A 15,555-nucleotide genomic window follows, 5' to 3' on the forward strand; every position below is an offset into this window, starting at 1 on the left:
TCTAGGCAGTGACCTATATCAACCAAATTTGTAATTTCAAAGAACACAATCAGGTTTGTTTGACAAGACCTATTTTCCATAAAACTATGTTGACTTAACATTAATTATATTGCTATCACTTAATTCTTTATCTACCGAATCCCGTATCAGCTTCTCCACTATTTTGCCTGGGACTGTCAGGCTAACTGGCATACAGTTACTATGTCAGCTTGCATGCCCTTTTTGAATATTGCCACAACACTCTTCCAGAACTCTTCCAGTCTTCCTCTGGTATTCCAAGATGCACTGAAAGTTCTCAGTGGGCCAAAGATCTCCTCAGCCAACTCTCAAGAACTCTTGAGTGCAAGTTCCTCATGCCTTTAAAAATCTCTGTTAGATGCTGTTTAACATCCTCAGTGACTAATGGACTGCCAAGCACTTCAACATATGTGATATGAATACATCACTAAGTTTCTGTCCAGATACAGAACAGAAATATTTATTGAACACTACTGAACTTTCTGCATCATTTACCATCTTCATCTAGTAACATGTCTAAACCATTGCTAGGATTTATTTTGTTCCTAATATACTTAGCCCTGCCAGTCATGAATTTCTCCCTGATGTCTAACTTCCCTTATCAATTTTCTACACTTCATAACTTTTAATTCATATTGATTCATATATACTTTCCTTCCTGCCCCCCCCCGCCCAATCCATTTGTTATATAGTGCTTTATTATTTCTAAATTGCTCCCTTCACTTTACCAATGAACCAGAAAGTGCTGTCAGCCAAAGGTGTGCTCTTTTTTCAACTGTGCCTCTTTGTTCAACTAAAACTTAAGAACTCCCAACGTTGAGATTATGGAGTCATTCTACTATTCTAATACATTTTTATCCTAACAATTACAAACTGAGACGTTTTTGAAATAACAGAAGGCAAGCAAACCTATGGTCCATAATAAAATCTTTTCTTTTTAGTAAGAAAAATTGGTGCAGATTTTGGTGGTGAAGTATATAAAATACAATCTACAGTTAGTCCAAAATGTTGATGTTCAGAACTTTCTTCCTTCCCCTGTCCCCCCAGGAGTATATTTCATTATTCATCTTCCCCCACTTTCAAGTTCTCAGTTTTATTAATTTCTCTGAGCTAATTTTCCCCTCCTTGTTGTTATCCAGCTCTAATGCACCCTTCTAGCATGACTGTATCTTCTTTCCTGGTCTCTACTAACACCGTACTTCAGAACTGTCCTGTCATATCTAGTCACTGCCCTCCAATTTTCTTCATTCTACTCCATCCTGTTACTTGCGGAATGCAGCTGGTAAGCCTTCTCCCAACTCCCTCCAATTTCATTCAGTTTAACTGAGCTCCCCCTGACTTTCTTTCTTAGTCCTGATCAGCTCCCTTGACCAGTTCCATTCTTCCCGGTCTCTTTTTCAATTGCTGGTCTATTCCTTTAAGCAACCCCTTCCCTTGTTTTCTTTGGCCCTGTTCACATCCCTTAGTGTCCTCAATTCCTTCTCACCTCTTTTTCCTAGCCCTGTTCATGTTCCTTGGTCATACTCCCTACCCTCCCTATCTCTGGCACAGCTTGAAACCTTCTTCAGCACTACCGTCTCATTAGGCAAGAGGCAACATGAGCGTATTCACACACAGAACTGGCACATATCTGCCAAATACAGCTCTTACATACACAGTAAAGAGATGCTAAGAGTTCTACAGGTGCATCCATACACAGTATAAATTGCAATTAACAATATTTCTGACCGTTAAAACATGTTTGGTGTATAGCAGCTAGTTTCTTTTGTCAACACCACTGATGGGGAGAAAGATAGAAAGCAAACATCCTATTATAATTTGTTTACTTTGTCTATTTCCAAATACACATACAGTGCTTTCATTTGGGACTGATACAAACTCACATGTGTACATGACATTCACAGATGACAGTTTAGAGTACAATATTTTAAACATCAGTTTGCCAGCACCTATAGAAGAGAATTTAAACCAGAAGCAGTTTGTTTTTAAAGATAAGAGGTATAATTGTACCATCCTAACATCCAGCAAGTTAAAAAACATCACTAGCAGATTTAAGTTTCTGAATTCTACTCCCTATAAAGGGGAGAAAGTTCGCAACAATGTCATGCCTCCACATGCATCAGTTGGTGTCACTGTAGAGAGAAAGCAAAGTGCTAACAAAATAATTAAAAAATATATATATATATATACACACACACACACACACACACACTCTTGAAGCACACACAAAGGAGTAAAAGTGACATCTGGGTGTTTTCTGGGATATTTTAAAGCCTTCAGTTCAACTCCACAATGAAAGCATTTTATGGCAACTGCAAACTACTCTCCTTGCAGGAAAAATAAGCCAAACATAAAAAACTATATTAAAATAAAAGAAGCTTGACTTCCAGACTCCCAAAAAAACATTTGTTACATGTAATTCTCAAAACTATGCCTAATGTCCCTGGCATTTTGCCAAAAAATAAAAATAAAATAAAAGAACTTAAGTGAAAAAAGGAAGTTGACAGGCCTCTGAAAGATCAGGGCAAAGAAGGAGCTGCTTCTCTTACCTGGAGAATGCTTGACATGTGTGAAATGAACTTCCTCCTCTATATAAGCCACAGGCATTTAGCTCATTTGCATAAGTATCAAAGCTACAAGTAGACTTCCAGGTCGGCCATCTTGAGAATAAAATCTTGTTTCATTTACACATAAGCAGGAATACTGTAGGTTAGCCAGCGCGTGGGCTATTGCCCTACCTTTCAGTTAGTGATCCATGTCTGTTCAGTAAAGTGTACTCATATCTCCCACTTAGTCATGTGAATACATCAAGAGATGGTATCACTGAAGATCACTAAACAAGCACACTACAGCCTCGAAATGAATGTTGCAACTGAAAGTGTCTAGAATCAGAATTCTTTGTACTGCTCTCTGTGCTGCCAACTATTAGCACTGCAGCAACTATGTGCAGTGAAGTACCTCCCACATACCACACAGTAGTACCAACAGGCATAAATTTGTTACAGCACAAGGCAGAACACTAAAAAAGCAACCAGCTAAAACTCCTCAATATTTCCACACATTCAAAGCCTACCTATGTTTAGGTGCCTTTTCTATACCTTTTCAGATCCATCAACCCTGTTCTTTCAGTCCAGAAATTAGAATGTCTGTACATTCCAGGCAACAGAAAGTCCATGACAGATGTTATTTGCTGCCAAAGCTGAGCCTGACTGCAGTTACAGCTAGCTGGCGCCAGTAAAAATTTACATAAAGGGGGCCTCATTTCATGACTAAACTGCAGCAGGATATTGCTGAGTAAAGCCTTCCTTTTTTCCAGTCAGACAACTACTGGTTCTAGAATGTACGGTCTAGTTATTTGTTTACCAGTTGTCCAGATCCAAGTCCCAACAATAAGATTAACAATTAGCTTAATAGAGCTGTGACAGAAAAGTCTTTTCTAGGCAATATTTTTATGAATCAATTTTATTTTTTAATTTATTCCTATGAAGGAGGGCACAGAACTAACATTCCATAGTTCAGTTTGCTTTTAGTAAGGATGTAGTTGTAATCCAAATAATATTTGAAAGAAATGGATTTACTCAAGCTGTGTATTACTACTGCTTGTCTTTTAAACCCCTCAGCTCCTATTCCCAATACCTCAGAGCCTCCGAATAGTAACTGATCAGCCACCAGTTTCACAGTACAACTGATGAAAATTTTCATCTGCTGTTGACAAGTAACCAGTCTGGCCAGTTGGTTTAATTTAGATGGCCCCTCCCCCCATTTACTTCTCCTTCGTCAAGCAGATATAACTGTGGGCTCTCTCTTTTCCAGTTTTTTAAACAGAACAGCTACCGGTAGATATAGAAATAGGTATTTCACCATCGCTCCAACTCCAAATGGTTAATGCAATACATTTCTCCCTCCTTCCAATCAAAGCCCAGAGGTATTAATAATTCAATTATATATGTATCTTAAGAACACTTCTATATAGTTGCTGTACTTTCTGAACACACACAAGTCATGTTTTGCTTTCATAAATGGTGCCTGTTTGGGAAAGGGATGAAACAGATCTTCATGCCCTCCTGTCCATTTGATGAAAGCCTCTTTAAATGAGAAGTTTCAGAGTAGCAGCCATGTCAGTCTGTATCCACAAAAAGAACAGGAGTAGGTGCCACAAGTACTCCTTTTCTTTAAATGAGAAGACTCACTCTCACATCCAATTTTAGTGCTTACAGCAGCTAAAAATGAAAAGCAAAACCACAGTAATGTTAACAGACTTCATATTTAGCAAGAGTGTGTTATAGCAATGTGGCACCAGTTAGTGGCACATCTGTGGGAAAAGAAACACAAATGAGCAAACAGGAGTGTTGCTCATCAGTTCCAGGCAGGCAAAGTCAGGCTCATTCCAGAGCAGGAAAGTCTGCTTTGCTCCACTTATCTCCTTTTGTTCTCTCCAGTTTCTTATTTCTTTTTTAATGTCCCTAGGTTATAGGCACTACAGAAATGCAAAATTTGTTTTACAGTCTCTTTCCACTGTAAGAGTATTTTGTTTTAGATTTGGTTCTAGGTAGTTAGTTCAGCATTATACAAGTTTTTTATTCCTCATGTCAGCACAATGTAGTTTAACTATCTGTTAACTTCTAGTAATCTGTTAGTCTATTTTGGTGCTTAGAGATTGCACCTTCACTGTGGTATCAGAGCCTGCAGTGATGTATAAGGCAAGAAATTTTCTCTGTCCAGGAGGAATGCCAGACTAAATCACTCCCATTAACCAATGAACCACACGACAGTCCTGGTAATAGCTTGCCTTGACCTCAGAAAATCCTGGAATTCATATTCTATTTCAGCCAAAATCTGTATTTATTAGCACTTCCAAATACTGTATGGTATACTTCTTTCAGTGGTTCTTGTCATTTGCAGAGCAAATCAGATACACAGCCTCCTAGTGATTCATATTCCTGTTAGATAAAGGGCACCAAATGCTGCTAAAAATATAAACTTGCATTTCCCACATACAGTAAATTGCCCTACAATCAGATGTACAGACAGTAACATCCTAGTAAGGTTCCCAGCACATGGCAAAAAACAGCTATTAGAAAGCAAGGCCACCAGTGTTTTCTAGCTGGTTTGTATTAAGAATCTTAGCTCCATTCCTCTAATGAAATTCAGTGCCAGAGATTGTAGACAGCCCAAAAGATCCATCTGTTGTGTTTAAAAAGGCACCACCCTGATTCCAGAACATTCAGAACAAAGTCAAGGGCACTCCCTTGGTTTTAAGTTGTTTTCTACTCCTTGCTGCATCTAGTTAAGTGCTCAACTAGTTGGGATTAAGTAGGTTTTCAGATACACAGTGTGGTTAAGGAAAGCAGAAACAGCTGGTTGAGCATTCAGAAACATACCAACTAAGTTTTAAAAGGCATTATAAACTGCTTCTATGAAAAGGGTAAAACTGGAACAGCTAGAGGGCTTGTTAAATTCCCACATCGCTGTGGCAACATCTGTGTTTCTCACACAAAGCAGAGTAACCAATATTGAAAAGAGCTAAACTAAACTAGGCAGTTTTTGTAGTTGCTTCCAAAATTTAATTTTGTATGAGACGAGTACAACTTAGAGTTCATGTACTGTAAGTTAAAAAGTAGATTATTCGTTCATAAATCCCCCAGGGATTCTATTAGTAAAACAGCCCAAATATTTTCCCTCCTCATCTCCCCATTTAGGGCATACTGCTTAGCACACACACCTGAAAAGCTTTTATTACACTTGCATTCTTAATGCAGGTTAAACTTGGAACTCTCCCACTAAAACACACACACTTTCCTAATCTAAAAACAGGATGACCTAGAAACCAGCAGAAAAATTGCGTTCAGAAAATGAAGGATAGGTTTTGTTAAAAACAATAAATAACTTCTTTAGTCTTACCAGCAGAAAGTGTGAACTGGACAGACAGGATACCCATGAAAAGCAAATGCTGCTATCGTGTGTACATTCAGAAGAAAGATGCAGGACATTCTGCTTATTAAGAAAAGAATTAGAAATAATTTACTTTGGGGTTTTGTCACAATTTTAGTTTAAAACATATTTATTCAGTAAATGTCTCGATTTAAAAAAAGAAACAAAAAACATCTAAAAATAGACCCTGACACAGGTAGGTTGATTCTAGTGGCTTAAATTTTATTCTAAAAAGCTCAGAGGAAAAATTGTTGCACTGGTGTTCTAAAAATCAGACTCTCACTTAACTTCCTCTTTACAACACCAAATAGCAATTATTCACACATCACATGGCCAAAAGACTGGCATTTTCCCATACTTCCTCTTTCTGGTTTTAGAAAGGCAAAGAAAACTACTGATCTCTACAATGTGGAAACAGTCTATAAAAGCATATACTTCTTTGGTCCTGTGTGGTTTATTTCACAACATAGGGCTGTACCTTCAGAAGGAAGGTAGGCAATAGCCAGCTTCCTCCTGTAGGAGAGGTGAAAGTCAGCTATTACTGGATAAAGTGCTGCTAGCCTGTGACTCAAGAGTTATAATTTATATTGTGCTCCCTCACCTTCTGCTTAAAGAGCAATTCTCGGTTTTACTGTGCTCCCTCACCAGTTTTACAGAAGCATCTTTGTTTCACTCCGTTGCAATCTACATTTGCACCTAATCCTGGTAATAAAGATGATGTTGAAAAACTAATACTTGACAAACTCATAACTCTCTCTAAGACATGGAATTCTTGAGAAATCTTAACAAAATTTCATCAATTATAAATTCTAATGGGTCAATTTAACTTTGAAATCACATAATCATAAAGAGATTAAATATTCGAATTTCAAAACAGCTCTGCGTGCTTTGCAACCAGTTGTTGCTACTCCTTGAAGTACCCAGGAAGTGAGCAGCTTGAAAGTGAGTGATTTATGTTAGAGACTGCAGCATTAAGAGTCCATTCCAATTCAGTGTGAATCCACCCTGAGATTATTTACTCCCAAAACATCTACTGAAAATGAGAAGATGCAGCTGTGGCAACTGAAACAATTCTGGGCTTTAAGAGGAAAATAAAAAACAAACAAGACATGTTAAAACAGTTCCAAGTGAGAGTAAGGTTTAGAAATGAATGAATCCAAATATCAGCATAAAGTTTCCATGTAAATACAGATTATAATTTTTTCTGTTAGTAAAATTCTTTGGAAAGCAACTTCAGAAATGTAAATGAGTTCTTTGCCAATGACTGTTTGGCACTCTTCCCAGAAATTCATATTTATTACTAGCAAGAGCGCAGTCTCAGGAGTCTATCTTCCAGATTTACTTTGTGTCAGCACCAAAGTCAATCCTCTAGAACGCCATAAGGCTCAAATGGAAAAAATGATGCAACACCAGAACTAAGTGCAAGAACGATCAGCAGAGACTAACACAGTCCCACTGATAACCTCATATTTAAAATTTATAGCAATCATTCAGTTAGAAAAATTGGTATGAACCTGTCAGAAACTTCTATATCTTTAACATTACCATTAGTGATTCATGTAAAACTATAAACACAATTAATTCTAAAATGAACCAAAAGAACGTACTTTCATCCCAATTAAGTATTTAACTGCTTTATCCCCATGTATATGAACCAATTATTTTTGCTTCCTTCCCCCCCCTACTAAAAAAACATGGTTAATGAAAAGCTAGTTGTGGGGCCACTAGCCAGCAGTATTAACACCTAACAACTCGAATGCTCAGGACAAGCTGTAACAAACATTTTAAACATTCCAAAAACCACTTAAAAAAAAAGCCACAAAAACCATCTGTCTCAGGCTCCCTGATGAGCAAGTCATTTCCTGCAGCACTTGGAAGAAAGATATTGCTTCTAAAATGGCCTTGTAGGAGCGCAAAGCAACCCAAAACAAAGCAATGTATAAACACCAATGAAGAAGGGAGAAAAGGACAGAAGAGGAGGAGGAGAAAAGATAGCTTAAATGGTTAAGGCAAAGAATGGGAAGCCAAGAGATTTCCTGGCCCTGGGCAACTTCTCTGTGCCTCATGTTCATCTGTAAAATGGGTATAATTTACCTGCCCCACAGGGAAGTTGTGGGGCTAAATTAAGCTCTTCGAAGGGGCATCAAAATCCTCATATGAAAGGCACAGTGTAAGTGCACACTATTATTATGAACAACAGAGAGACAGAGCGCACAGAACCACCCACCTCCGTATATCTGTAGAAAGGCGCTACTCTCCTCATCCACTGTCTGCACTCACAATGGAACATAGCACAGCAAGGGTTAACATCAATAAGAAATAGAACAGGTACAGCAGACTTGACAATTAAATTAAAATTATCTGAGAATTTTATAAAATAAAAACCTTCAGAACTCCTCCCCTTTCTGTCTGCACTAGCTGGCAGCTGCTAGAGATGATTTTAGGTACAAAAATCTCATCTGCCCCAATTATTGCAAAATAGGGTTTTATTTCAATTTAAAGATATGCCGAGAGATATGATAAAATTTTCTCCCTTTGATTTGGACAATATCAGGCATTAGCATTTGGATTAATCAGTAATGCAATTACAGTGCTTTAAAAATCACAGAAACCTCAGGAGACTTTTTAAAAGATTCTGCTGGGGTCAGAAGGACTGTGATCTGCACATTTTGAAGAAAACAAGAAATGCACCTGTTTGGAGGATGGGAAAGAAGGAATCCCACTGGCTTATGGCAAGAGGGAAGGTAATCAAATACTAAATTTGGTGAATATACAAAAAAAATTAAATATTTTTGTGGAAATAAATGGGGTGATGGAAAAAAATCAGACATTTATGAGTAAGAATTCTGGAAAGAATTCCAAAACTTAATACCTTAACTATTCTGGCTAGTCAACCAATAAATACCACTGGAAAAAAAGGAAACAGTCAAGGCCAATGAACAAAACTAAGGCAGTATTAATTAATCAAATAATACCGTACCAGGAATATTAACTGCTTCGGTTCCATTTCCTGAATATAGGAAACGGTCTCCCCACATGATAGACCCTTATTTCTGTGAAAGTCCCCCCCCCCCCCACACACACACACTGTTTACAATGCATATATTTAATTATGAAAAGATTTATTTAACACAAAAAAGTAACCATATTGCATTCAAATTCTCATATTTTATTCAAACTTCTATCTACCTTTATCGTAAACACATAATAAAGATGCACACGTAATTTTTAGGAGACCAACCCTCCACACTATTCTGAACCTTTCTCATTAGCTCCAAAAGAACCATTAGAAATCAGTATGTAAAAGCAAGCATTTATAGATTTTTTTTTTTAAAACCACACAGGACATATTTCATTTATTAGTTATAGGAGATGTGCTGGCAGACAAAATTAAATTAATAGACAAAGAATCGAGTCCCTTCCCAGGATTTTAATATTTTTTAAAAGACTTCACACAAAAAATAATTAATGAAGTATCATCTTCAGATTAGGAAATTGTATGGTGACTGTCCTGATCAGTTACCCTTTTTCAGAGGGTGGGTTGGTAGTGGAAGGGAGGTCCTGATGTACTGCTTGAGGATATCAAGATGCTATTCCTATTACCAAATGCTTTTTATTAAAAAAATAAATGCATGGAGAATTTAATATAGCTAGGGTCAGTACTTGCCAGTGCCAGAAAATCTAAGGGGAGGAGGATGCCTGTGAAGTGGAAAAATGTCTTTTTAAAAACAACAAAAAAAGTAGTGCTCTACTTGTGTATATGTATAGCCACTTATCCCTTACCTCCTTGCCCCAGGACACTTTGACTACATATAGAGTAATGAATCTAACAGAAAGAGAATGCTAGGCCATGTGAAACTATTAACCCTTCTAAATTCAGAGTTGAATGAAAATATGCCAAACAAAAAAAGGAATGTATATCTTTAACTTTCATTTCCAGTGTCGTTCTTCTGGTTTCATACTGTATGTTACTGTCTTGGAATTACAAATAGTTACTACCAAAAAAAATATTCACTGTTTAAAAACATGCTGCTATCCGCGTATTATGCGACCATTTTAAAATTTGAATTTCTTGAGTGTTTCAGGAAAAGAAAAAAAAAAACAAAAACACATATTGGAAATAATATGGTTACTAAATGCATTGCTGATCTAATATCCTGATTTCACAAAATTTCCATGGAGTTATTTTTATTTGTTTTTTTATACATATATACAAAATTATGTAGCAAGTTCACCAGGGAAGGCCAGCAAAAACATGGGAGATTTGGCCTGGCAACAAACTAAGCTGAAATGGGACAACTCAGGGTGGTGCTAAACAATTATTTTAATACATCTGCAGTGATATGACCTGTGACCTCACCAGTCCCACCCCCACAATGCTTGTGAAATACTATTTGTATTTAACCTAACTCTTGAAGTGTGCATTGATTTCCTGCTCAAAGAAAATAAGCGGGGTAAGGGGAAAAAAATACACCTACACAACTCAGAATTAGTTCCCCCCAAAACATCAAAGTTGTAAATATATCTTGAAATTGTTTCTCAGAAAAGCAGAACTGTTTCTTACCTCTAAAGCTGAAGCATGTGACTCCGGCAGACTTGTTCATTTGCATAGAGTCAGACTAAACTGCTGCAAAGAAGAATACTTAGTCAGCCATTTTGAGACTGTACTGTCTCAGTGGAACTGAAAATGTGTTTAAAATGGCTGCACTCAAGATAAGCCACACAGAGACAACTCAGCAGTGGATAAAATGTTTATGTAGCAAAGCACCTCCCTCTTTACCACATGGGAAGAAATAGTACAGGCACAGGGGGAGAAAATGGTTAATGCACATACTGCAAAACGACTACAGCTTCTCAGAGTACAAGTGATATAAAGAAGAAAACATGTGAGGCATGAAGACAGTCTTGTTATGTCTGTGAACCAGTCTGTGGCTCAGGATACATATTACATACTCCAAATCCTTCTTGATTCCAGACAGCTCTAACTCCATGCCACATATTAAAAGCTACAAAAATAGAGCCAAATCATGCACAGAGCTGACAGACTTTAGAAAATACTCTTCAAAAGGAGCCTCATTTCAGTCCTTAAAAAAATGGAAATCTGCTCCAGGCCATTATAGCTTTTTTCCATATTATCATCACCATCACAACATTACAGAAATATTTGGGAAGACCAGCTACACGGTACAACAGTTACCACATTTGAAACTGGAAGTTCATTTTGTACACCAAAAATTTAACCAGAAGAGCACTTTTCAAAAACTCCACACATCAGGCACCTAAAGTCTTTGCAAAAAATTAAGTACCAAACTAATATATAAAACCAGCCATTTTTTTGTGATGTCAAAAATAGGATATAAAAGGTTAACACCTTTTCAGGTGGAGTGATTTGCAATAGGCTCCCCTCCATATGAAGCAGCTCTTGAAGGGGACAAACTACAGTGATGTACACTTAAAAAAGGGTTTATAAAGTATTTCAACTGAACTAGAATTAAAGGAGAACCTGTACCATGTTAAAGGCCACTTACAAACCACAATCACTTGGCCTACCAGACGGTAAAGTCTCAGTTGCTACAAGAGTTCCTCCCTAATAACTTCACTCCATTATGCAAACACCTGCAACAATAGCCATACAAATATTATGGCCATTATTAGCAGTTTTCATTATGGGGTTTCATCTTGAGGAAAAGAAAAAAAATCGAATATCCACCACAAATAATACATGCTGGCCTTCTTTTTGGAAGATCATGAAGCTCACTATCTCTTTTCCAAACCTTTCCAAAATTGTACCATGTATGACACATTCTGGATGTTTCTGTTGCCCGTGATAGCTGGTGACCTCAGAATTAGTTAATCATTCCAGCAACAGAGGCCTGCTGTGCTCATCAGCACCAAAATTAGTATTTGGTACTGACCCAGAATATTGAACCAGGCTATATTGTTAAAACAAGAGAAAAAGGAAAATGCACAGTGGCATGGCTTGCAATATAAATAACTGAGTCAACTTAGCTCAATTAGAAGCTTTGATTGGATTGTAAATGATTAGAGGATAACCAGAAATATGTTTGTAACTCTGTACCTAACAGAAAACAAGAATCTTGGAAAACAAACTTGTCCAAAACAGGAGAGACTGAATTAATTCCATGCAAGCACTCAAACCTTCTCCCCACTAACAGTCACCTGCAATTCTAACCAACATTACAATAGGAAACAACCAGCATTTTGAATGATTGGCTATTCATATCCAATCCTATCGTAGCCAAGTGTCAACATTTGTAATGAACTTTTTCTATTTACAGACACAGAGCAGTGACAGAAATTTCAGACCCCAACATTATCATTTTATTTTATTCAGATTAAACACACCCTTTAAGTATGCACTTCTGCTGTAAAACACAATCTGAAATAGGGTTCCATGTTTATTGTGTTCTGAAAGATTTCAAGATCAAATGTGCTCTTTTTATTAATTGTATATCTTTTCTAAACATAATCCAGATCCCAAACTGAATTTGTAAGGGAGTCAAACTAGGTTGCTTCCTTCTCACTCAGTCACCAGCATTAAAGGTTCAAAATTATGACATTTCACCTAAGCAATACCAAGGTCTTTAAATTATGTCCACTCAATGAAATCTATGAAACCTTAATGGGTTCAACAGGTTTGTTTGGCTCTGTAACTACAACTCAAGAAATAATTCTGTTGATGCAGAAGAAAAAATATAATCCATCTCACTCTGTTAGCACAGCAGAACTAATACAGCTAACATGATTAAAATATTATATAAATATACAAAGGCCCCGATTCAAAGAACATGAACAACATTAATCATGTCTCATCACAATAAAGTCAAATTGCCTATTCATGTACTTAAAGTTATGTATATGATTAGACCAGAATTCAGCAAGATATTTAAGTCACAGAAGTCAATAAATCCAGCTAAACAGACACAGGCCATGTCATTAAGAAAATGAGTAGTACTTCAAAGCATGCTAACTTAGCTAACACTTTGCATAGGTGGTCTGGGCTAGCAGTCACAGCTGGGATGAGGTCTGCCCATCAAGTACAGTAGTCACCAGGCAGGAGTTGAAGGAATTGCAAGAGCCAGTTTCCACAAGCAAGAGTCAAGGTCAGAGTCAGGCTGGGGTCAGAAACCAGAGATCAGAGGCAGTACCAGGCTAGGATCGAGAGGCAGGAGTCAGAGACTGGAGATCATGACATCAAACAAAATCTGGCATTGCAAGCAGGCCAAAGTCTCTATGGTTGTCCAGACAACTTCCTGGGGCAACCCCTTAAGTTAACAAGGTGCTTGGCCAATCAGAGGGCGACAGAGCACTGTCACTCTGGGTTTCTTGGGTTGTACTTCCTGAGGCGCCTGCTCTCCATAATGCTCCCTGGCTTTGCCTTTGCATGGCCACCCAGTGGCACTGTTGGAATACAGCTGTCCCAGGCTCTCCAGACCTGGGTTCTAATTCCTGGATCCTTACACACCCTTTTAAACATGGCTTTGTCCAGAGTAAGTACAAAAAATGGTGATTAAAAATGGTAAAGACATGCACATTAATTGCCTTTAAACATCACTCATTTTCCTAGTGTGGACATGGACAAAGTGAGAACATTTCATTTTCATATTCGCAGACAAAAACTATATTAAGATGGAGTTACAGCTGAGAGTCCCTATCAGTAGTTTAGGGTAAAGAAGAATACAGGCATGTTGCCATTTTCCCAAAACTGAAACATTACAAACCCAGGAAATTCAGAGTTAAAAGTTAAATGTAAGTCCAAACATGTTAAGTTACAAAAATATACAGTTAAGGCACCCAAATTACCGGACAGAGTTAAGGTTGTGACCCAGGCAATAATCATATGATTATTTGGGGGGAGGGATAGCTCACTGGTTTGAACATTGGCCTGATAAACCCAGGGTTGTGAGTTCAATCCTTGAGGGGGCCATTTAGGGATCAGGGCAAAAATTGGGGATTGGTCCTGCTTTGAGCAGGGGGTTGGACTAGATGACCTCCTGAAGTCCCCTCCAACCCTGAAATTCTAGGATTACAGTATTTTAGCATTTGTGGTCACAGATCAGATTACATTGACTTTTAAAGATGTATTTTCTCCCTCTGCCCCATGAACAGCAAGTATGAAAGTCAAGGTGAATGCTACCACTTCTAATGATTTGAAGATAAGTAGTATAAGCCTTATGTCATTTTAGAAATGTTAACTTTTAGGGGAAGATTCTCTGCTATGCTCTGTCTGATTGATGCGATTCTGGAGCAGCAAAACATATCCAGAGAATATTGGCCAGTTAAATTGGGTTAACAGTTGTTTTGCATCACCAGCGCAGTACAAAGCAGCCAAAACACAGACCCTAGTTTCTCCTTCCTGTGCCCCACATTCTCCTACACACCCACATCCCTCTAGTTCCGGGGTTCCCAAACTTGGTCAGCGGCTTGTTTAGGCTAAGCCCCAGGCGGGCCGCAAGATCCTTTATTTACCTGAGCGTCCGCAGATACGGCCGCTTGCAGCTCCCAGTGGCCGCAAATTGACACAAATTTTAAAAGATACCCAGTTATTTAGTTTCAAAATTAGTTGTTGCACACTTGAAACCTTAAAAATGTGAATCTCTCAAAGATTTTTGATTCAACTATGCATCTGGATAATCAGACTTAGGAGTTTCTATAGACTCAGTCTATCAAGTAAGAATAAAAAAAAATGTTAATACAGGTCTACAAAAGCCATGCAATCCATTAAATCTAAGTAAAAACAACATGCCTGAATTCTCATATCATAAAATGAGAATTTACAGGCAAAACACACATGGGAAAACTAATGCAAAATAATCCAAGATGAAAATGGCTCTCTTAAACCCACAAAAGTCAGAGTTTGATCTGTGTTTGCGTCCTATTATATCACCCTGACGCACCTAAGCACTGCAGATCACACAATTTTAACTGGGAACAAGGAAGGTAGTTTATGTTTTTTGATATGGTGAGAATGCATACGTGTTGCAATACTTAATCCATTAATATCTGTGAAGGATAAGTGGAGGCATTATTATTATTAAACTGTGCTTCAATACTTAATTAAAATAGCTAAAGATACAATTTCAGCTTTAACCAACTCTTCTGTGTATGGTCTCAAGTTGAACGTACACGTCTGTGTAAGTATATACATTTTATAAAAATTCCAGATTGCTGTAGCATAAAATGGCTCCTTGCAGTGTTGTGTAATGGAGGAGAAAAGCACAAAATGGCCACCCTACTGACAAAATGACTTAGCTTTGCATTATACAGTCTCCTTGAACAGTTAAAAACAGTCCAGAATGACTACAGTTGTAAAATCTGTACCTCCTTTAATAAAAATGAAGTATCTATTTATTAAAATCCTTTTTAGATCCATTCTGAGAAATGGTTTCTCCTTTTTCAAATCCTAGTCCACTTACAGCAGGTTAGCTATGTTCAGTTCTCAATGTTAACAAAAGATAATTATATCAAATTGGCCTGAGTACCAAAAAAAAAAACACATTCTGAGAAGGAATGTATTCATATTTAGCCAAATAATTTACTAAACTTTCATCTGACCTTACATATTTGTTCCTGGAAGACACGATA

The 15,555-nt window shown here is 37.5% G+C and overlaps 1 protein-coding gene across 9 annotated transcripts in view; it reads right to left on the bottom strand.

Annotated features, from left to right (window-relative positions):
• The window catches only part of ATF7IP (activating transcription factor 7 interacting protein), a 173,975-nt gene that overhangs the window by 151,397 nt on the left and 7,023 nt on the right, over positions 1–15,555 (bottom strand). For 2 of the 9 annotated variants that reach the window (XM_077831203.1, XM_077831188.1), the window contains exons 1-2: positions 10,514–10,641; positions 5,920–6,012 (exon numbers count right to left, since the gene is read on the bottom strand). The exons of 3 other annotated variants lie outside the window; for them this stretch is intronic. In XM_077831203.1, the coding sequence (XP_077687329.1) occupies positions 5,920–6,008 (89 nt within the window). In that variant the 5' untranslated portion in view covers positions 6,009–6,012; positions 10,514–10,641. Of the gene's footprint in view, positions 1–2,567; positions 2,752–5,919; positions 6,013–10,513; positions 10,642–15,555 lie in introns of those variants that run through there. 4 more of the 9 variants (XM_077831195.1, XM_077831241.1, XM_077831214.1 and 1 more) reach the window with 4 other exon arrangements.

The sequence above is a fragment of the Eretmochelys imbricata genome, chromosome 1 (genome assembly GCF_965152235.1).
Source record: "Eretmochelys imbricata isolate rEreImb1 chromosome 1, rEreImb1.hap1, whole genome shotgun sequence".
Lineage (NCBI taxonomy): Eukaryota > Metazoa > Chordata > Testudines > Cheloniidae > Eretmochelys > Eretmochelys imbricata.